General features: G+C 38.8%; 1 protein-coding gene across 3 annotated transcripts in view; it reads right to left on the minus strand.

Annotated features, from left to right (window-relative positions):
• Positions 1-24,490, minus strand: part of LOC135738335 (kelch-like protein 29) — a 325,496-nt gene that overhangs the window by 84,032 nt on the left and 216,974 nt on the right. For all 3 annotated transcript variants that reach the window (XM_065256340.2, XM_065256342.2, XM_065256341.2), the window contains exons 7-8: positions 14,063-14,259; positions 10,071-10,330 (exon numbers count right to left, since the gene is read on the minus strand). In XM_065256340.2, coding sequence (XP_065112412.1) covers positions 10,071-10,330; positions 14,063-14,259 — 457 coding nt within the window. The remainder of the gene's footprint in view (positions 1-10,070; positions 10,331-14,062; positions 14,260-24,490) is intronic.

The raw sequence follows: 24,490 nt of genomic DNA on the forward strand, positions 1-24,490 counted from the left end.
TCAGGTCTAAACGATGTTCCACGCTGTGCTGAATGACAGAGGAAAGATGTGAGCCTGTTGGGGGTCTTAATGTGATTTTACATGCAGGTGATGCATACAGACCTTTTTTATTTCTTTCCAGGGTAAAAGCAGGCATTGTCTATAGCTTTCTGGCTATATGTCTTCTAATTCAAGAAATCTCATATGTGGCTGATTTAAAACATTTTGAACACAATCAGATTTGGAGACTGGAGGTGAAGCTGCCTAAAAGGATTAGAAATCTGTTCACCGCATGTCCTGGCCTGTCTTAAAGTACATTAATGTTAATTTGGTAAATTAATATTTGGTAAAAGTTGAATTTGGTTAACATTAGTAAATGCATTAGCTAACATGAAATAACAATAAGCAATATCGATTTTCAGCATTTATGAATCTTTGTTAATGTTAGTTAATGTCAATACAATTGTTCATGTTAGTTCAATTGTCCATTAACTGATGTTAACAGTTACAAGGTTTGGTTTTATAAATGTATTACTAAATGCTGAAATTAAGATGAATTAAGATGAATAAATGCTGAAGTATTGTGCATTGTTAGTTTATGTTAGCTAATGTATTAACTAATGTTAACAAATACAACCTAAAACATGCTTATTTATAATCATTTCACGAAAAAAAATTCGGTGGCCTTGCATGCCATCTTATTTGCCAGACTTTTATATTATATATTTATTGTATTCTGATTTATTTTGCACACACAAATGCATTCTTGGATTGCCTTCTCTGTGAAGGACAAATATGATGCTGCTTGTCTTAGGAAGGCAGCATAATTAAGATGCCTACCCAGTGGAACAGCCTTCACGTCAGGAGCGCGTCTACGATGCCTTAAAGCGCCGCCTCCGTAAGCAACTCGATAGGTTTTGCAACAGAGCATATGTGTGCTTGAGACTTCACATTGTTTTTATGCAAAAGACACCAGTGTGGAGAAACTTTATTTAGTCTTCAGCATCAGCCAAGCAGAAATAGATGAGCCACTGAAATATATTCTCTCTCTCTCTCTCTCTCTCTCTCTCTCTCTCTCTCTCTCTCTCTCTCACACACACACACACACAACAAAAGAGTTCAGCCGGGGGGAATCCCTTCCTGAGAGACAGACAGATCGAGAGAGAGAGAGAGACAGCGAGAGAACACATGTGCAAAATAAAAAGATGAACAGAAGAGAAAAGAAAGTCTGTGTGAGTTGAAGCGAGATTCAGCTGGCCTTACGCCTGGCTTTCAGTGTTTGAAGCTGACTGAACACAACACATATATACACAGAAATATCAAAGAACTGCATATGCTGACTGTATCCTTTACATGGGTTTATTTTTAGCGTTATACTCTATACTTATATATAAAAGTAATGGTATGTAAATGTGGATAAATAAACCACTGTGATGCATAAGCAACATGTATTTTGCTTAATACATGGCTACTTGCCACATGAGTAAATATATGTACACAAAAAAATAATTTGATATATGTGACCTTGGATCACAAAACCAGTCGCATGGGTATTTTTGTAGAAATAGCCAACAATTGTATGCTTCAAAATTATATTTTTTTATGTCAAAAATCATCAGGATATTAAGTAAAGATCATGTTCCATGAAGATAAGTAATACATTTCCTACTGTAAATATATAAAAAATGTACTTATCATTAGTAATATGTTGTTAAGGACTTAATTTTGACAACTTTAAAGGCGATTTTCTCAATATTTTGATTTTTTTTGCACCCTCACATTTTTAGTATCTCGGTCAAATATTGTCCTATCCTAACAAACCATTTATTAATGAAAAGCGTATTTATTAATAAAAAAATATGTGTGGTCGAGGAACACATGTTTCCTCAGCTTTAAGACAAGATGCATTCAAACAAGTTCAAAGTTTAAACAAGATAAACATGTTTGGTTTAATCATTTGTAAATAAAGTCTCATTTATTTTATTCTCATCATTTTATTTAAGAAGAAAACTTTCTTTTAATTTCCACTAAATGCTAATTTTAGTCGGCTTATTCACTCTCTGTGTCTTTGTAAGTGAAGATTGAAGGTGCAGGGTGAGGTTAAAGTTTTGTTTAACATCCTTTCATAAATGAAAAGCTTTTTTATTAATTAAAATGCAGAGGAGCACGTTATTCACTTATTTGTAAGAAATGCAAACCTCTCACAAAATTAAACTGTTTCCTGAGCTTGAAGCCAAATTCAAACAAGTTCAAAGTTCAAACAAGATGAACGTATTTGTTTTTTTCATTTGTAAATAAAATCTAATTTATTTTATTAATTCTGAATATTTATAAAAAAAAAATATTTGAAAGTTTTAAATGGCACCTGTCAAGATGACTCTGAGGAGCTGGCTGAAGCTGTGTTATTAGTTTTAAGCAGTTGTTATCTAGGAATAACAAACCTCAGAATGTCGTCACTGGCCAATCAGAGTCAAGCATTACAGACCATTGTGTAATAAAATCCATAAATATAAATCTCTCTCTCTCTCTCTCTCTCTCTCTCTCTCTCTCTCTCTCTATATATATATATATATATATATGACATTATAATGTATCATGTTGTATCATACGATATTATATTGTGTTCCCCGAACGGTTCCATATTGCATCGTACCGTATTGTACCTTACCGTATTATCACATCACATTTTATATCATATATTACATCATATCATATAAAGTGAACCACAAAACAGCCATAAGTGTATTTTTTAATTAGATACGTATTCATGAATCATGAATATCAGTCATGTGACCTTTTACATCATTCCAGTTGCCTGCTGCCATCTTGAGTACCTACAGAGTACCAGTAGGCTACCGACAATCATTGCCTAGCTTGATACGATTTACGGATTTCTTATCTTTTACTGTCTATGATTTTTACGGATACGGGAAATGGCTACGAAAGACAACATTTCGCACCTCGATGGTCATTAAAAGAAATGCTACTTAAAAAATATCTTGGTTAGGGTGTGATGCCTACTCGATCCCTGTCCGCTGCTACCAAACTACACAAACAACTGTTTACACAAACAATGTTCTCAATGTTCGAGTTCACGTGTAGAGACACAGGTGATACTTCGAGCAAAATATCATGTTGTGTCGAGCCTTCTTAGCATTGTAAAAATAGCAATTTTGATGCTCACAACATATTAAAGGCATAGCTTCTAGTTCTTTTGCGACCACTTCAGGTACTCAAAATGGCGGAAGACAAGTGAGTGACGTCAGCTGATATTCATGATTACAACTATTACTGAAAATCTGGACTCTCAGGGTGCAAAACAAATCTAAATATTGAGAAAATCACCTTAAGAGTTGTCCAAATGGAACATGATCTTTACTTAATATCCTGACTGACTATGCGTTCGTAACCAAAGGTTGTCTCCCAATGACTTTGGCAGCATAAAGGCAGCTCTGGGAAACGCATTTGGACGGCCTTTATAGGTAGCGTAATGGAATTCTGTTTGAAATATAAACAAAGAGTGCCTTTGGGAAAACTAATCCCATATTTGCTTTCCTGCCTTGAAATGCTGCCTCCCAATAACCATTCAATATGTTTTTTCAGGATTCTTCTTCCATCCCATCAATTTATTTAAAAAAAGAAAACCTACTTTTAATCTCCACTAAATGCTAATTTTAGTCGGCTAATTCACTCTCTGTGTCTTTGTAAGTGAAAATTGAATTGGGCGGTTTGAGGTTAAAGTCTTGGGTAACATCTGCAAATTCAAGAAGTTCTGATCTCATTAAAACGCTGAAATGGAAAGATTCCTCTCCATGCCCTTAAGTCAAACATGACCCCATCAGCTAATGAGTACTGTCTGCCAGGACTGAACATCCACGACACCGCAGTCATTGTTATTTTCTGACTGCTGAATTAGATATCCCTTCCTAGGGTGAATGCAGATTGCCCCCTCGTGCAAAAACCATCATTAAGCACTCTTTTCAGCTGCATATTAGGTCTTTTCTCAGAGGAGATGCAATTAATCAACCTCCTTTGCCAGGCGGCCTTGCCAGTCGCGATAAAGCGTCATATGAAATTGTAGGAGGCGCGTTTCTGTGATCGCCTCGCTGCACTGGACTTTTGGAAGGTGGGAGAAGGGGCTCTAATTGAAAGCGTGTGGCCCGGATTCGGACGTGCCGCGGAGGCAGAAAGGATTTGGCGCTCGGCGGGATAGGGCCTGATCTTTAGCAGAACCGATGTCGTGCTGTTAGCAATCTTGGGAAGTTTATTTTGCGTTTGAGTGACAGCGTGACTGCTGCCCTGTCGCAGCAGGGGCACAGGTGGCACAGATTAGGGGACAAGGTTTAGAACAAGCCTCAGACACGTCCTGATTTTGGGTTTTACACGTGCGGCTTTGTACATAAAGGTAATGAGACACGGTTGAGAAACGGTTCAGTTATCGAAGTTTGCACAAAATTCAACAAGACTAAATTCATAATATCTCACACTTTGTTGTTTAAATATAAATGTTTAACCCTCTAGCAAATCTTCCTTTGTAATCTGCTAGTTCTTAAATTAAACTGTAACGTGGAAATCTACAGTACGTACTACGTAGCACCATTCAGTATATCATGACTATGAAACCAAGGACAAAGCATGGATCATTTACTACCATTAGGACAGGGCTGATCGTTCACATCTCATGCAAGCACTCGCCGCTGATCCCAGGTGTGTAGTAAGAGCCTCTATTTAAAGCTCTGCTCGCTCCCCAGCGGCCCACACGAGCCCCTGTGTTACAAGCGCATAAAAGCATGTTGACTCACTGTAATAACCTAATGCAAATTGTGTATCCGCGTGAAGGACCACACAATAAAGATCCATACATCACTGCTCGTGCAATCACAGCCCACACGCGTAATGGCGCGCCCGCTAATTTAGCGTGAAGCGTAACAATAGTTAGTTTTACATTATCTATACTTTCGGCCGCAATCCCCGTATCTCATCCATCTCTGACTTCAGTACACTTTCACAGATAGAAAAACGCAGGAACAAACGATTGCTAAGAGTAACAGCAAATATTTGCCAGTGTGACAACTGGAGCAGATTTATCCTTAGGAAATGTCAGTGGTTTCAATCAAATTTCCTTTAGTGAAGACTGGCAGTGGGTGAAAAGCACAAAGAGAGACAGTTAGAGACAGACAGACATATAGTCAAAGACACACAGACAGAGAAAGAGAAACAGAGAAGGACAGACAACAGGCAGATAGAGAAAAAAGAGAGATAGACAGTCAAAAAGACAGACCGACTGACAGAGAAAGAGACAAAATCAGAGACATTAAAACAGTCATTGATACACACAGAGAAAGAGACAGGCAGACATATACAGAAAGAGAAGGACAGACAGAGTCAAAAACACAGTATGACAAGGAGAGAAAAACAGACAAAGTGAGATACAGACAAACAGATAGACAGACAGAAAAAGAAACAGAGAGACAGTCATGCCTGTATAAACAAGCAATCAACGAGACAGATTGGCAAACAGACAGACAATCAAAATGACAAAGAGAGAGAGACAGTCATAATGACAAAGAGACAGACATATGTGACAGACAGACAGTCAAAGAGACCGACAGACCGTCAAACAGACAGACAAACAGTCAGAAACAGACCGTTAAAGACACAGACAGATAATCAGTAAGACAGATAGAGAGCCAAAGAGACAGACAGACAGTCAAAAAGACATACAGATGATCAAATAGTGAGTCAGACAGACAGACAGAAACAGACAGTTAAAGAGAAAGACAGAAAAACAGAAACTGACAGACAGACAGACAAAAAGAAACCATTAAAGAGACAGACATTCTGACGACCAAAGAGACAGACAGTCAAACACACAAAAAGACAGACAGACAATCAGAAATAGACAGTTAAAGGGACAGACAGGCAGGCAGGCAGGCAGACAGACAGACAGACAGACAGACAGACAGACAGTCAGAAATAGACAATTAAATAGACAGACAGACAGAAAGAGACAGACAGACAGTCAAAGAGACGGACAGACAGTCAAAGACACAGACATACATTCAAAAAGACAGACAGACAGACAGACAGACAGAGAGAGAAAGACAGACAGACAGACAGACAGTCAAAGAGACAGACAGTCAGACAATGAAAGACACAGACATACAGTCAAAAAGACAGACAGACAGACAGACATACATACAGTCAAAGAGACAGACAGACAGACAGACAGACAGACAGACAGACAGACAGACAGAAAGAGACAGACAACATCAAAGAGACAGACAGACAATGAAAGACACAGACATACAGTCAAAAAGACAGACAGACAGACATACATACAGTCAAAGAGACAGACAGACAGAAAGAGACAGACAACATCAAAGAGACAGACAGAAAGAGAAAGACAGACATATAGTACAAGAGACAAACAGACAGATGGTCAAACAGACAGACAGACAGACAGACAGTCAAAGAGACAGACAGACAGTCAAAGAGAAAGACAGAAAGAGACAGTTAAAGAGACAGAAAGACGGACAGACAGACAGACAGTTAAAGAGACAGACAGACAGTCAAAGAGACAGACATACAGACAGAGACAGACATACAGTTAAAGAGACAGACAGACAGACAGACTGTCAAAGAGTTAGACAGACAGTCAAAGAAACAGACATACAGACAGACAGACAGAGACAGACAGACAGACATACAGTTAAAGAGACAGACAGACAGATGGTCAAAGAGACAGACAGAAAGACAGACAGACTGTCAAAGAGTTAGACAGAAAGTCAAAGAGACAGACGGTCAGACAGACAGACAGACAGACAGTCAAAGAGAAAGAGACAGTTAAAGAGACAGTTAAAGAGACAGACATATGGACAATGAGACAGACAGACAGACAGTCAGAGATAGACATACTGTACAGTTAAAGAGACAGACAGATGGTCAAAGAGACAGACAGACAGACAGACAGACAGACAGACAGACAGACAGACAGACAGTCTAAGAGTTAGACAGACAGTCTAAGAGTTAGACAGACAATCAAAGAGACAGACAGACAGACAGACAGACAGAAAGACAGACATACAGTCAAAGAGACAGACAGACAGTCAAAGAGAAAGACAGAAAGAGACAGTTAAAGAGACAGACAGACGGACAATGAGACAGACAGACAGACATACAGTTAAAGAGACAGACAGACAGATGGTCAAAGAGACAGACAGACAGACGGTCGAAGAGTTAGACAGACAGTCAACGAGGCAGACAGACAGACAGACAGACAGACAGACAGAGACACACATACAGTTAAAGAGACAGACAGACAGATGGTCAAAGAGACAGACATACAGTTAAAGAGACAGAGAGACAGACAGTCAAAGAGACAGACATACAGTTAAAGAGACAGAAACAGACAGTCAAAGAGACAGACAGACAGTCAGTCAGTCAAAGAGACAGACAGACAGACAGTCAGTCAGTCAAAGAGACAGATAGACGATCAAAGAGTTAGACAAACAGTCAAAGAGACAGACAGAAAGAGACAGTTAAAGAGACAGACAGAGAGACAGACAGACAGACAGACAGACAATGAGACAGACAGACAGACAGATAGACGGTCAAAGAGTTAGACAGACAGTCAAAGAGACAGACAGAAAGAGACAAATAGTGAATAAACTGTGTGCATGGCCCAATGTTCCAGTGTTATTTATAAAGACATTTGTGGGCTGTTTTATACAGAGAGAATCGTCTGTCGTTCGTGAGGTGGTTCGTAAACAGCACGCAGATTTGGCAGCGCTGTCACACATGGCTCAGCCATTTCAGACAGTCAGTGCACACCATCAGTGCTCCAAACGGTCTAATGTCATACCACACAGCCCCTGAAAATCTGATCTCAGACCTGGCTTTTCTGCACCACTCTTTATTTATGTTTGCATCAAGTAGCCTGAATGTACTCTTCAGGGGAACAGAGACAAAAGCGCAAGGCCAGCAAAATGATGTTGACCTCTTGTTCTTTGGCTTCTCGGAAGGCAAACTTTTTCGATATGGAGTGAGATTTAAGGAAGCCCTCTCGAAATTTCTAGAGCCCACCCAAGATAGGTCTTTTGATCCGTAAAGATACAGAGGCACTTCAGGGTGCCTGATCTCCCGGTGTGTCTCAACAAAAGAAAATTCGGTTTTCACACAGATCTACAAAACAAGTACAGCCACTGTGTTACATAAAAAGACCACTAAGTTCTGAGATTCAAGGTCAACAAAAGACACTCAATATGTATTATTTATAAAAACATGTAGTGAATTTAAAATGATCATGTTTTTAAAACGATATCTATAGTCCAATACCTACAGGCAGCGTATACAACTAATGCAACTATTTCCAGGTACAGCATGAATAAAAAATTGCTAAACTTTTTAGACTTTTCTGTGTCTTTTCTGACCCCCACATAAACAAATGACACGATCAAATCCAATACTGACATGTGAACGATAATCAAATCGATTTATCAAACTCGAAGGCTTTCGACTGAAACAAGGGTCATAAAACAATGAAAATGATAATTGTAACAACAAAGTTAAGCTGCAAGGCTGAAAGTTTATTTTATCGTTCAGAATACTGACAAACTACAAACCCTCCAGTAAGGGATAGAAAAGTACAATGTTTTTGATGTATTTATGACAATAGTAAAATACAAAAATGTGCTGTTCACACACTCTGTGACGTTACATTTTTACCAGTAAGACATTATTCACACATCAGTATCAAAATACCGGTAAATTCGTAGAGAAAGCGGAAGTTACCTTTACCTTTTGTAAACAGTGGCAGGTTACGACACCATATCCACGGTCTGTATTTTGTTGTTTTCACATCTGTAGCAAACGCTGACAGTCGCAAAGTTGCTTGGGACCAAACAGCATTGCAATTCGACAAATAGATTGTAAGCTGTTTTAAACAACTTTGGTGAAGAAATGTGAATGTTAACTTCAGGTGTGCTCGACTTTTAAGCAAGGTTTGTGTGGAAGCGTCCGTAAACAGTGCGGGGGTAAATGTGTCTTCCGTATCAAAACGTTATGATTGGCCTGAAGCTGTCAGCACGGTCTGACGTCGTCCGGTAAATCTATATTTTTCATTCACACATAGCGCTTAACGGTAAATTTCTGGTAATCTTACAACCTCTCTTACTGGTAAATTGGCAGCACTGATTTCCCAAAAAGGTTCTGTTCACACATGACCTGTTAACTGCAATTTACCAGTAAATTACCAGTAAAGATAAATTACTAGTATGTGTGAAAGGGACTATTGTTACTGTAGGAAATTGCTTTATAATAAAGGGTTCAGACCGTACCTCAAGAACATTAAACATTTAAAGTGCCCAAAAATTCATTGCAAAATGTTAAATTGTTCTCTGGTATCTACATAGGAGGGTTGTGGCTTTATTAAGTGCAAAAATTATCCAGAAAAGTCCAATAACGACACCAGGAGTTGTCTTTAGAATAAAATGGTCTTTATTACCTTATTTAAAAGGGTCATAAATAATAATGTTGACCTCTGCTCTGATTGGCTGTTTTTCAGAGCAGCTCCTTCAGGAGCTCAGTGTGTGTGTGTAAACAGACCTTATGTTTGAGCTTGTATCAGACTAAGATACAGAATTTGAGGAATAATCAATTGTTTAGAGATTGTTAATGGATGTTTCTGAGTAGTAAGTTTGTGTTTTTTAAGTATGGACCTGCAAAACGTAACTGTAACGTCAATAGTAGAACTTAAAACAGCCTAAACGTTAGCATATAGCATTAACTAGCATATAGGGCTAACTCAGCAGTCACAACTTTGTTTTATTAGCATTTTAACAGCATTGTAATTAATTTAATGTGTAATTTGTAAAGTGTAAACAGCCCCTTTAATGCACTTCAGCTATGATTTGAACTAAGGTAATCTACTTCTTGTTTATTTTGCTTGTTATCAGAAATAAATTCCTCAAAAAGAACTCTGTTTTTATTGATTATTGGCAGAAATTTACCGTTACCGTAACGCTTGTTCTACGAATGTGAAATGCCAAGATGAAAAAATGTAACTATGGGAACATCTTGGTGCAACTTACCTGTACTCTACTGGCCGGGTCTTTCTTGATCCACTTGATGACGGTTTCATAAACCAGCTCCTCAGCCTTGGTGTTCAGGCTATCGTTGGAAAGATAGTTAACGAGATCTTCTTTGGAGATGCTGAGGACCTCGTCTTGTCCCGCCACGTCCGGAAAGTTCTGCAGGGCGAACGCCTTGGCCATGTTGTGTAGCTCCGTGCAGCACATGGCCTCCGCCATGGCCAAAACCCCCAAGCAGTTTGCCGCAGTCAACTGCTTCTCTGAGAAAATAAAAACGAGAAAGAAGCTCGCTTACATTCACGAAAGATCACAACACAGCGAGGATGAAGGCCACAGCGAAGCGATCTGTGTTGTATATCTCTGGAGATCGAGCCTCGCTTTAAGGCCAAAGGGACACTCAGAAGCACAAATCAATTGAGCTCGGAGCATCAAATCGGGATGCTGTCCTATGGATTAACATTGCAGGGTGAAGCCTTGTGTTGAGCCCTTAGCTGGTACTAAAATCCAAATTTATAGCCAGGCAAGAGGTTTCTTTTTCAAGAGAGACATACTGAATCAGACACTAAGGTTGCGGTAAAAAAAAAAAGCTAAAATAGTCCTGATTGAAAGTCTGAAGTCTTCAAAAGTGACACACAATTTTAACGATATAATACATAGGTTTTCTATTTTTCTAGCTCACGAATGCCAAAACTTTGGCAGCCAATCAAAACCATTAAAATTTAAAGGACTGACAAACTTAAAATGTTTTACATTTGGATGATATACAGTTATTGTTATAGATATCTTTATAGTTATCACTCTTGGCGTGAACAGGGAAGAGTTAAAAAAACTTAAATTCTATTATGGAAAGTATACATTAAAGACTTAAATTGCACGAGCAAAATGAGTTTTCAATTTAAAAACAAGAGAATATAAATGGTTCAGTGTTTGTCTAGAAGTAGCAGATGGGTTTTTATGATGTCTAGAGGTTGGGAAGCTGGCCCGCAGTGTGCCGTAACAAGAGAACCGAACGGGCCCCGGGTCGCCTTCCAATCTCAGAAGGAAAAATCATATTTTTAGGTGAAGTTTGATCCAGGGGCCATAAACACCACGCCGGAGACTAACCGCAGAGCGAGGCTTACAGTATGTCCAGTACTGGTATGGGTTTATAGACACGCTATAAAGTTTCTGAGTCTGCTGTGCCGTGTGTGGCATTATAAACACCAGTAGACACTGTGTGAACAGACAGGCAGCGGATATATTTCGGCACCTTTTCGAAGACGAATTTCAACCTGCCCTTTCTCACCAGCAAGCTGCCAGATCTGGAACCGGTTTAAGGTGAGAACATGTGGTTCTGTGTTGCCATTAAAAGCTGTGGATGGGATACCGTCCTCAAAACTTTTACATAAAGGTGCTTAAAAGGTTCTGATGCCATTGATGTTAAATTAAATCAGTTAAAATTCATCTTTAAAAACATCTGGTATGTCCAGTGCCATCCTAAGCAAAAACCAACATCGCAACGGTCTTCGAAAATGAATGGTTTCAAGTAATGGTCGTCAATACACTTGAAACACAGGTGTGAAAATATATCTTAATCGGGACATTTGCCCGTGCTTCTCTCTTGTTATCGAACTCGCAGGTTTTCCCTCTGGACTTAATGAATTGTTCTGTACTCCAGGAACGTTGACATGCAATCTAAACACAAACCAATCACCAGCTTGACTTTCATTAGCTGGGGGTCTTACTGAGTCTTTCAGTACAATTATCAGACCAATTCTGCAGACCTAAAAGAAACAAATCAATATGTAATGGTGGTCTGTTGGTCTGATAACTTTCTATATTTTAAAACGAAAAGTTTGTCTTGTCCTTGGCTGTATTGTTGAAACATCTAGCATAGGCAACACAAACCTTAACCTTTTGATAAGTTAAAAGGCAAATTCACCTAAAAATCATCATTTACTCACCCTCATGTTGTTTCATACCTGTATGGATGTCTTTGTTTTGATGAACACAAATTAAGATATTTTGAAGAATGTTTGTAACCAAGCAGATCTGGGGAACCATTGACTTGCATAGTAGGAAAAAATAATACTATGTAAGTGAATGTTGCCCCAGTTTGAAATCAACATTTTCAAAATATCTTTATTTGTGTTCAGCAGATCCCTTTAATGATCCCTTTAATGCTGCATTAAGACCAGCCACGGTAGAGGGGTCAAGTGTTAGTGATTTCATTGTTAAGTCCATGTAAAGACGCGTTGACGAGGGTCTGGAGTTCTCGCGGCACGAATGAGGCGTTAAGCGCAGCGCGGTAGATGCGATTCCGCGTGTCCGTGCGAACGGCACAAATTGAGAGTTGCCGCGGGAAACGGCCGAGTTGAAAAATTTGAACTTTGGTGGAAAAACGTGCCGCTTTAACCAATCAGGAGCTTGATCTAGTAGTGACTTGATTACAGAAAGCGAGCGAGTCGCAGAAGCCCCTCCCATGACGCGAATTTTTGCGTGAATGTCTTGATGACTAGAATTTCACACGAGAATAAAGCGAGTAAACTCAACATGTTCAAGAGCCTTAAATGCAGCTGGTGTGAACCCACAGTAACATCCCCCAAATCATAATTTTGCCTTTAAAGGGACACTTCACTAATCCATTGAATCTGATTAGACAATTAGCATTGCGCTAAAAAAAATAACCAAAGAGTTTTGATATTTTTCCTATTTAAAACTTGACTTTTCTGTAGTTACATCGTTTACTAAGACCGACGGCAAATAAAAAGTTGTGATTTTCTAGGCAGATATGACTAGGAACTATACTCTCATTCTGGTGTAATAATCAAGGACTTGATGCCGAACCATGGTCGCTGCAGGCGCAATGATATTACGCAGTGCCCGAAAATAGTCCCCTGCTATTGAAGTTACCAAGGGGACCATTTCAGGGGAGCTGGATAATAAGCCTATATTTTTAAAAAGTGGAGTGTCCCTTTAAACCCTTGACATTATATACTAAGGGTGTCACCAAAATTAAGTCACAACCACGAACTTCGAATTAAAAAATGGGATCGTCGATGCTGCCACGCCCCCATGTCACGTCCGGTTGGCTTGTCAAGGGGGTAAAATAAACCTCTCGGTGCCTTTAAAAAGATTGATCCAGCGGTATGCGATTTATATTTTTAACACGAGGGATGTATTGCTACAACTCCTTGTAATGCATATCATAAACAGGATTACTACCTAGAGATCTGACTTCGGACAGAGCACAGCTCTCTGCACGTGCACGAGAGGCGCCAAGATGCAGCGGGTTATATTTTAAACAAAAGGAATAGTTTGCCTCAGCTCGCATGAAACACATAAAACTGAACAAATACGTAAGGATTACTACTTTAGTTTATGTTTAGACTTCGGACAGAGGCGAGAGCGCGTGCACGTGAGACAGAGAGAAGCGCAGCTGCTTATGATGCACCGGTTTTATTTCAGATGTTAGGAGTCCAAGATGCACGTATTAAGTCCATATGCGTGCAAGAAGGAATCCTCTCTCTACAAGCTCTCTCGCGTAAAGTGAAGCCCACAACCCCATGCGAGGAAAACATGCAATGTGCATGTTAATGTGAAATAATAATAATAATAAAGGGATATAATTTTTTGTCTTTAAAAAAAAATTGTACAAATCGAGAAACGAATTGAATCGTGACCTTAGAATCGAAAATGTAACCGAATCGAGGATTTGGAGAATCGTGACAACCCTATTATATACCTACAGTACGAGGCCCATATACAAACTTCCAGACCTTTGACATTACTGCATGACACTCAACTAGCCAAAGTTGGTATTGATATTGTAATAATCAATGCCGGATGTTATCAGAAATTGCTACACTCGATTTAACATTTCAATGAAATTTCTCTTTGACAGTTTCACAAATGAAAGAATGCGGAAGAATCATAAGGATTCAAATAAAAAAGTACAAGTTTGTGCATAACTCCATCAGATGCATGCCTAAAAAATAAGGCAAGTTGCATACCTAAGAAAGACACGCAGACTTTGCAGAAGGTGTTGAACTGAAACTTGTTGGCGGCCTCCAGCAGGGTTTTGGCATTGGCCGAGTGGATGACCAGCGAGCCCGTGTAGACGAACTCCAGAAGCAGTTCCAGGACATCTGCGTCAATGTTGGTCATCTTGAGCTCCAGCCTCTCTCCGCTGCCCGTCTCTCTCGAAGACCTGACATCACGTAAACGCACACCAAACACACACACATACAGAGGTCATGACCAAAAGGAAAGGTTTACGACCACCCAAATTCCAGGTGCACCCACCATTCAAACCCATCATGTTTAAATTTCCAACACAATTACATTAAACATATATTTAGTTTCTTGCACCTGAAATAAAACAATCTGAAATAAAGGTCCAACCACAAGTTATGACTCATGAGCAGGCCCACACAGAATCTCCAAAAATATCTTGTCCAATTTAAATATGTTTTCAGGTACAGATAAGTTTTTCAGTTAAACCAAAGTTTAACATTTCTTCCACCTGATTCTGTAGACATCTCCCCCTATTCAGAGTAAAAAAAAAGCTATTCTGTTTGGGCCTGCACATGACATGCTTAAGAACAGGTATAGGTGTCACAGAAATGCATAATAAAATGAAAAAGGAAAGAAATGGCAGGAGGGAGAACTGACACCATAATCTGCCTGTCTACATGGAGAAATCGCCCAATAAACTAGCAGAGCTGGAAGTCTTTCATTACACGAATACGATTTGTACTCCACCCCTACCACATTCGCAGCGCACGACCTCTGAATACCAAACACGCAGACTTTATTTGCACTTGTTTTAGCTCACGGTAACCTGTCCGCTGATGTCATTCAAATCCAATTGCACTGATCACTTCAAATGTAATGATTCCCAGGGGTGGATGGGAAATGTGAATAGTGGGCAGCAGCATCAGGAGTTTTACGCTCCGAGTGAAACAATAATCCTGTGAAGGTCAAGGGCAGCGGGAATGAAATTAATAGCCGAGCGGCCGTTGATTGTGTTTTAGTGTCGGCTCAAGATAGCGCGGCTGATGTGTACAGTCACCAGATAACCGTGCAGGTACCAGACGGAAAGTCGATATACACTAACAGTCCATTAGGTGAAAATTAGGTGATTCCAGATTTTTTTTCTCGGCACGGTAACAACGGGAATCCAATTGATATACAATAATCCACCAGTCGGTTTAAACCAAATGGTCATTTCAGGCGAATGCATTCCAGCTGATTTATGGATCGGAGTGGTTGAAAAGTAGTAAAGGTGAATGAGAAGTCTTCGGTTTCATGATACTCCAAAACCCTTTCAAAAGTGTTCCCGTGAAATGTGCCTGTAAAGTGATGCAATGCTAAACATCAAGTGTCTATATGGCACAGCATTCAAAACAGCAGTCAGGAACATAGATGTGTTAGAAAGACAAAATATTTCATCACATGTTGTTCTGGAGCAGAGAAAAAAATAAATGGGACTATCAAACAAATTATTTTCTAACTTTGAATTAAGTACACCTTTAAAGTCCCTGTTAACTGGAAGTCGCAATCGACTTTACTTCCGTGTTGTGACGTATTTCCGAGTGAAAATTGTGGGTGTGGCTTGTGTTTTCCACTGTGCTTTGATTGGATATAGAAAAGTAGGCGTTTCATTTAGAAATGGAACTGGCAGCAGACTGACAGCTGGAAGGGGCGGAGTTAACGAATGTTCCCGCCCAAACAGTCTAACTGATGTCTTTAGAGAATGTTTGCCAAAAGAGGGCAGAAGTACATTTTTATATTTTGTTTGAAGATTATGAGGGCACATGAATAAAAAAGACTTGCACAGATAAAATGTTTTTAATAAAGACTGCAATATTACATAAAAAATAAGATTTGTCAGTTTTGATTTCATTGGAACTTTAAAAGTAATGTTTCTTAAAAGGCTCTACGTCAATCTCTGTTTTTACAAAGAACTGTCCGTATACATCCTAAAAACCTTTCTTACCTCACAAAAGGTCCTTCAGGGGGCGTGCACACCAAAGCTTTTACGCCCGTGGCCGACGCATGTTTTCAATTGTTTCCAATGGAAGCTCTGCATTTTTCAAATAAGCCAGCAGCTAGCGTTGTTTTTTCCGTGCTGAAAACTGGGGTTTGGCGGTTTTTCCGTGCTCGGCGCTGAGCGTCGACAGTTGAAAGAGATTCAACTTTGGGTGAAAAGCTCCATCAATGTCAGTTCTCACACGGCCGTCCAATCACAGTGGAGGAGGGTCGGGACAAATATCACAACAACCAACTAGCTTACAGCTCAAGTATCACAGCTACCAAAACGCTCGGCTGAAGAAAGCTGGCGCTCAACTGGAAAAAACAGCTGGCAATCGGTGTTCTCCAGGCGTTTTTTAGCAGAGTTTAAAAGTTTTGGTGTGCACAACCACTTAGAAGGTTCTTTAGATTTTAAAAAGATAAGAAATGTTTCATATAAGAACCTTTGACTGAATGGTTCTTCTATTGGATAGTACGCCCTGGCATGGCTCTGATCGCTTTACTTTGGCTCGGTTTGCTTTTCCATTATCGTTTAGTGCTGCTTTAGACTGGGTGTGATAGTAGACTTATCATTACAGTTGCAACGGAGCATATCGATGAAATGGTGTTCTTTATTTTTGGCATGTGGATGTTTTTCACCACTAAAATGGTTGTATAACAAAGCACAGATGACGACATCACTAAGTTTGCTCAACGGCGCACAAGGGTAAGCTAGTCTTGCATTAAGCAATGACGCTGGTAGTGACGATTCTCAGTAATCTTTAGTGGTACAAGTTACGTTTTAGTATCAGTACGGCTTGCTTAGAACCTCAACCGAGGGGGTACTAAAAATAATATCTGGTACTAGGTAAAAGTACCCCCAAAAGTGAGTTGTACTTAACCATACCGGGCTGTACTATGCGAAGGAAAGCTTAATTTTTAATGGCATCTAATGGTGAGCAGTGTTGGCGGTAACGCATTACAAGTAACGTGCATTACGTAATAATATTTATTTTCTGAATTATGAATTTAAAAATTATGTACTGAATTAAAATATACGTAGGTCACAGTATGCACTCTACAGTATGCGTACACGCCTGTGTGAGAACAGTTTGAGTCAAAAAACTGATTCATTTTGGGATGTAATATGCAATTTCTAAATGCAGAACTTTCAGTCATAAAAAACACCTGCAAGGCCTGAAAAAGATCAAGCCTCGGCCAAGAAAAAGTAACGCAAAAGTTACTAAAAGTAATGCAAGCATTACTTTCCATGAAAAGTAACTAAGTAACACAATTAGTTACTTTTTTGGGAGTAACTTAATATTGTAATGCATTACTTTTAAAAGTAACTTTCCCAACACTGGTGGTGAGATTGTGAATTGCAACCAATGGCTCGGTCCACAGCTCACCCCTCCCTTTCAAAACGCATAGAGAACCTACGGTAGCTGCCACAGGACAAACACGTCATCGTCTGAGACAATGTAGTGACAAAACGCACTCTGTTAAGCAGTTTGTCCATTTAGGGCTACTGTAGAAACATGGCGGCATAAAAACTTTCATGTTAGGGGACCCTTGGTTGTATGTAGAAAAAAACGTCTCATTCTAAGGTAATAAAAACAATAAAGTTCATTATGTAAGGTCTTAATAAACCACTGATAATGTAGTTACAGAATGTATTTTATATTGCATTTCTGTCAAGAGATTATTTTAAAAGTTACAAAGTGCACCTTTATATATTCAAAAATGAAAAATAAGTATTTATTGTAATTTTTGTCAAAGTGAGTAACACTGCTCCTGGCAACAAAACGATTTTTAAAACCTGTCAAAACTGACAAGTCTATAGTTAACTACTGCAGTCTTTCAAACCAAACCGGGCGACAGATGTGACACAGATGGGCAGAATGATTACAATGAAGAAGACTTGACAATAAACAAGAAAAAGGGAGAAGAAAAGAGAAAAATGTGACGTTAGCTCTGCCACAGGAAGCCAGCAGCCATTCTTCTGGATGTGAAGTGGTGTTCAATGACTGTACCTGGATCTTTCAGAACGACCCCCCACCAAACCTAAACAAAATCCCACTCGCAATGTCAGCGTGCCCCTGCGCATGAACATAGGAGTGTGTAGGGTGTTGTTAGTCTCCACTGAGTGAGTACTTGAGAGGGTGGAAGGAAAACTCGAAAGCACAATGTGCAATTATGCCCCTGGAACTATACAGCAGAAAAGATTAAGAGCATCGCTCCCTCCTGAAAAGCAAAAAAAGCCGGAGTTTGTTATTTTTGTCTCCTCTAATTGCTGTGGCGATAAGTTTTAAGATAACAGAATGGGATGTAATCCTTGGTTAAGTTATGAAGGTGATAAAGAGGAGGAAGGAAAAATAAGAGAGCGAGAGAGAAAGAGAGAGAGAGAGAGAGAGCAAGAAATAAAACAAAAGCATGTTCATCAACCAGGTCAATTAGTGCAATCTGAATCGGCTGAAGTAGCAATTAGCTTTGTCTGAGCACTTTTATTATGGAAATCACTCTGGCTTTGGAGAGAGGTGCATATTTATGATGCTGCTTGCAAGCGTTTGTAGTAAGATGGAGAGTATAGCAAACGAGAAAGAGATAGAGAGAGACACAGTGAAAGAGAGAAAGAGAGATAGAGAGAGAGCATGTTTGTGGTAAATGTGGAAGCAGAGAAAGTGTTTACAAAAATGAGCATCTATTTTTCTCACTTAAAGTCCTTTTCAAAATTAGCAGCCTACATGAGGATGAAGATGGTGGGCACTGGGGACATATTGCATGTGTGTGCAAACGGAGATTATAAATTAGCTGGGGACGTCCAAAAAAAACTTCTGGCCACCGTTGACTCTAACACATCCAAACACACACACATAAAAATTAATTAAAATATCTGGAACTCATTTTCTCGGCCCTTCACCGGTAAACCATGATTAAATACACAAACAGCACGCTTGATTGAACATAATTATCTTCCTTCATACATGCCAGTGACAGAAACGGCACACGACCATATACAGTACAGCTTCATGCTAGTGTAAATATAATCAATATCAACCAAGCTACCTAAAGAATTAAAGGGACACTCCACTACCTTTTTGGAATCCATTCAGCTGATCTCCGGGTCTGGCACTAGCACCTTTAGCATAGCTTAGCATAATCCATTGAATCTGATTAGACCATTAGCATCGTGCTAAAAATAACCAAAGAGTTTCAATATTTTTCCTATTTAAAATGTGACTCTTCTGTAGTTACATCTTGTACGAAGATCGACTGAAAATTAAAAGTTGTGATTTTCTAGGCTGATATTGCAAAAAACTATACTCTTATTCTGGTATAATAATCAATGACTTTGCTGCCGTAACATGGCTGCAGGAGGCACAATGATAATATGCAGTGCCCGAAAATAGTCCCCTGCTTTTGAAAGTTAATAAGGGGACTAATTTCGGCTGCTGCGTAATATCATTGCGCCTCCTGCAGCCATGTAACAGCAAAGCAAAATATTATTAAAGCGTGATGCTAATGGTCTAATCAGTTTCAATGGATTATGCTAAGCTATGCTAAAAGTGGTAGCGCCAGACCCGGAGATCAGCTGAATGGATTCCAAAAAATGTAAAAATCAAATGTTTAACTCTAGGGGAGCTGGAAAAGTAGCATATTTTCAAAAAACGTGTTGTGTTCTTTTAAGCCACGATTTAGGCTATACTAGTAAAAAACAACAATCTGGATGAAATATCTACAGAATAGATACAACCTAAAGGATGATGGTGGAAAAAACTTAAATTTTTTAGAGGTCTGGAGAGAAAATTGTTCAGCCGAATCATTACAGTATGAAATATGAATGAAACGGCATTTTGTGGAACTTCATTACTGTACATAAACTTCAACCCTTCTTGAAAAACACTCGAGCTGTGACTTTTCCTCCGATGGAGGAGGTAATTGAGGCTACGGAGAAGTCGACTGTCACATCCCACAGGGTTAATGATCTCCCGCTGTTCTCCGAACGAAACCTCGCTCTCATAATGCCACATCTACTGTAAAACAAACGCGTCGCTCTTATATAAATAAAAAAATGCGAGGTGTCAGAGATACTTTGAGCTTGACAAGTTTTACATTACGCACATACACTAAAGGCCCGGTGCCAATGCACTGCCCATAAATTAAAGTGGCACCGAGCATACTTATTGAAAATCCGGAGGGGAAAATGGAATTACTGAGGGCAATCCGTCTCCGCGCTCCACGCAGCAGATGCTAAAGGGGAGGGTAATAGCTTTTTCCTTGGCCGAGGGGGAGCGTGTGCGCACATTTAGGAGGTGCATTATATGCTTCAGGTGGCATGTTTCTTACTGCGGTAAAAATAGCTATGAGATAAAGGGAACATGTTCTTACTAGTAAATAAAGGAGATCGTACAGAGCATATAATCTTATCAGAATAATCTTCCATAAATAATGCATATGTAAAATCATTTAAACAAATGGATGTGATGTACAATATAGCCTTTATTTAAACAGACGTGTTGGATGCATCAGTGTAAAAAATGCAGGTGCGTGGTCATGATGTCACTTGTGGGACAAAGGAAAGTTGCTGATTATTAAAACACATAAATCTCTAATCGACAGTGACTTTCACAGCAGCCCACTGAAAACTTGTATGGAAATTAACTGATATCATAATAAATGACTAGGCACTTCAGGAAAAAGATCAACTATGCACTGCAAAAAAAATGACTTTCTTAGTAAAAATATAAAAAAAGTTTATATTAACGCCATTTTTTAAACAGTTGCATTTTTTTTGTGATTTTCACAAAAGTTTCACAAAATGCCTTCCAGGAAAAATTTCTTTTAAATATATAAACATACAAATATATCAAATAAAAGAAGAGACCCTCTGCTTTCAAACAAACAATAAACAATCAAACTAAAAAGGAAAAAAAAAGTTTCATCTGATCTATATTTTTTTCTCTGCTTATAAACTCTTAAATATGGGTATTTTTTCTTAAAAATACTTTTTTTTTCAAAAAGCTGAAATAATTGCATTTTTGTGAAGGAATTTTGTTAGAGATCAGATTCAGAATGATTATCAAAACATATACAGAGTTTAAAATTAGTAAATAACGTTTTGGCTTCAGGTTTTTTATAAATTGGCTAGCGGATAATTGTATTGCAGATTAACATAAAAATGCAACTTTTTTTATTGCAAATGTTTTCTCCTAATTGACGAGATAACTCGTCAATGGCGGGGAAAGAGTTAAAATGCATTTTCTTAATGAGCAAAATCACCTAAGAAATGAAGTCTAGTTTTGAACTTTTTTCTTAAAACACATAATTCAAGAAAATTTGAACACCCATTTGTTTATTGTTTTAAGCACAGATTCACTTAAATTGTATATTTTTTTACTTAAAACTAGACTTATTTTCTTAGGTCATTTTTCTCATCAAGAATACATCTTGATTTATGAATTTTTAGATATTTGTACTGAAAACAAGACAAAAATACTAGGTGAGAAAGCCATTTTTTGCAGTGTGGTGAATTAGCTAGCTGATTTTCTCTTAAAGGCAGGGTGCACAATTTTTGAAAAATGCTTTGGAAAAGGGAGTCGGGCCGAGTACCAAAACACACTTGTAGCCAATCAGCAGTAAGGGGCATTGTTGCCTGGATTGTGTATGTGTGGAGCGGATTATCAAAAGAAGGTCCAGATTCTACTGGGGTAGGGGCGTGTTCAGAGGCGTCATGCCCATTCAAACTGAGGGGGCACCTGCCCCCTTGGTTTTTTTGAGCCAATGGATTTTGCATCCAACCTCTAAATCAAATAAGCGTCCATTAATCTGTTATTTGACTTTTAATCTGTTAATATGCACAATATTATACATTCTGTGCTGCATCCTTGTCACTTTTCGGAGATTTTCGCCGTTTTGATCGTGTTTTGATCATGTTTTGATCATGTTACATTACTTTTATTCTGGCGGCAGCTGGCGCTGCAGTCAGAGCGCAGCCGCAGACGTCATCAGTGTCTGGGCGCGCTCACGAGCTCTCTGCTGTTGCTGGCTTGCTGCTGCATTTGGCTATCTGAGGAATTAAAACGTGTTAGAAACGCTCACAACATTTCCAAACCCCAGTACGGTAATGTGCAGTTAACCTTCTCTGTGTAGAAAATGTATGGTTTTAAATGTGACCGTCTCAACGTTATATTAGTAAAGATTCATCTTCTTGGCACAACGCCAAAGTTCGCCAAAGTTCACGCGGGCGCGGAATCTCACATGCTCACATGAGGTAAAATTTAATGCAAAAATCCGTTCCTCTAATAATTGTATCTAAACATATTTTTTAAAATCATTATTGAACATTAAAATCAATCACGTGGCTATAGCTGATGTCATTTTCGTTGTTTATATACTTTATGGATTTAAAATTACATAAATTTTATATGATAATGTAGTTGTTGTGCAAAATGCATTAATGACACAATTAAACAAGCCATTAAGACTTAAATAAAACATGCCGTTTCAGATGTGAATATGATGCAAATGTGTCATTATTCCGATTGAATAGTATTTGATATGAAAGTTAGTCATCACTTTTATTTTGGAGGTTTTTGCATGAAAGCAGGGGTTTTCAGATTGTTAGAAATGTAAGTGCCATGGAAAAGACTGAAAGCTCTATAATATTTCGTTTGATGTCTGTGTATACACAAATTTCTGGGAGCTGTTGACACTGTGCCCCCTTAAAAAAAATTGGTGCATGACGCCCCTGGGCGTGTTTGTTTAGGTGATTTCAAATGTCAACATTGGCTTTCAGAGATCATGCACCCCACCTTTAAAAAATCAACAGATAAGAATGTGCAGTGTTTCATCTACTAAAAGAACACTGAGTTCAAATTCAATGTCGAAGTGAATCCAAATTATAATGCAAATCGAGAAAAAACTTACACAAGAGGGGTGAAAGCTTAGTGGTAAAAATGAAATCATGACTAGTCAAATTTAATTTAATTTGTTTCATTCGTTCTGGTCTGATAATAAAGATTATTATTGCACAATCCAAAGAAAAAAAATATTAATCTTTATAATTTTCCCCCAAAAAATTCAGCTTAAAAAGTCAAACATTGCACTTGCACTCAGGAGAATAAAGTCTCAGACTATTAAAGAGTAACTAAACCCTAAACCAACTTTTTTTAGTTAATGATCTGTAAGAATGGGGCTTTATTAGTGCTGTTCATTGATTTTAGTAACTTTTTTGACATTTGGATATAAAGTGTTTCAATACTACAATATATGGTGTAAAAACGTCTGAGTGCTGCCCTCTTCAGGTTGAACGGTGGCTACTGCAGTTGAATTTTCCTATTGGATGTTGGCTCCAAAAAATGACTCGTGACGTAAGCAGGTTCAAGCTCACCACGCTCTTGTTACGAGCTTAGTTCGTCCCCTATATCTCCATTGGGATCTGCCCACTTTTCTTGCATTTTTCAAATATTGCCAGTGGGCGGAGTCAGGCTCTGAACAGGGGTTTAGTTACGCTTTAATAGTAAGAATAAGCAAGTAATATTAAATAGCCCTGGGACATAATCACTTACAATATTGTAACGTTACTGTCTATTTAAAAGTAAAACTAGCTGCAAACACCATTTCATGTTGACTAAAAAATTGGCCTTCAACATCCGCGGGCTGACGTCAAGGTAAAACTGACCCAGATCTTCAAGACTTATTGAGATCACAAATCTGCTCTTTTATCACTTTGCCCTTGAGCAAGGCACTTAACCCAGGATTGCTTCAGGGGAACTCTGTTCCTACTCGATGTTCTGGATGAAATGCACCTGCGTGATAGTCAAAAACTGGGCATTCATTTATAAAGGTGCAATGAATTGACTAAAAATTGTTTAAGTATTTTTTTTTTGCAAAAATCTTCGTCTACTCCCTTACCACCGGCAATCGATTCAAATCAGGAATAGGGCTTTACTGTATTTAAATATGCATACACTACATCAACCAGTCATCACATGCAAATGACCTGCACTACTCCACTGAATGTCAGACTATAACACCCAAATCATTAAATCTTACATCACTCTGAAAATGTAGAAATTCAGAGCTGGAGAGACTAAACTAATCAACATATCCTAAACTAATGTGCGTCTACACTGTCCAGTGTTTACAAAGACAATCATCTTTCCTCTTTCTTTCTCGAAGTGGTTCGCTTTTCTTTCATCTAGACTGTTTTGATGAGTTAGCTTCCGCAGGGAAACTGGCATCTATCCAGAGTATAGCGAGTGAGGATTCGTTGAATGAAGGGTGACGGGTGACTCAGAACGTATAGGAACTAACAGAGCTGCTCGCTGGACTGATGTTATGAATTGTGAATGTGAAAAACACATATCCCAGACGGAAGCGAGGCCATTTCAGGACAGCCATCTCTGTGGAGCTGATACTGCATA

This window comes from Paramisgurnus dabryanus, chromosome 12 (genome assembly GCF_030506205.2).
Source record: "Paramisgurnus dabryanus chromosome 12, PD_genome_1.1, whole genome shotgun sequence".
In the NCBI taxonomy this organism is placed as follows: Eukaryota; Metazoa; Chordata; class Actinopteri; order Cypriniformes; family Cobitidae; genus Paramisgurnus; species Paramisgurnus dabryanus.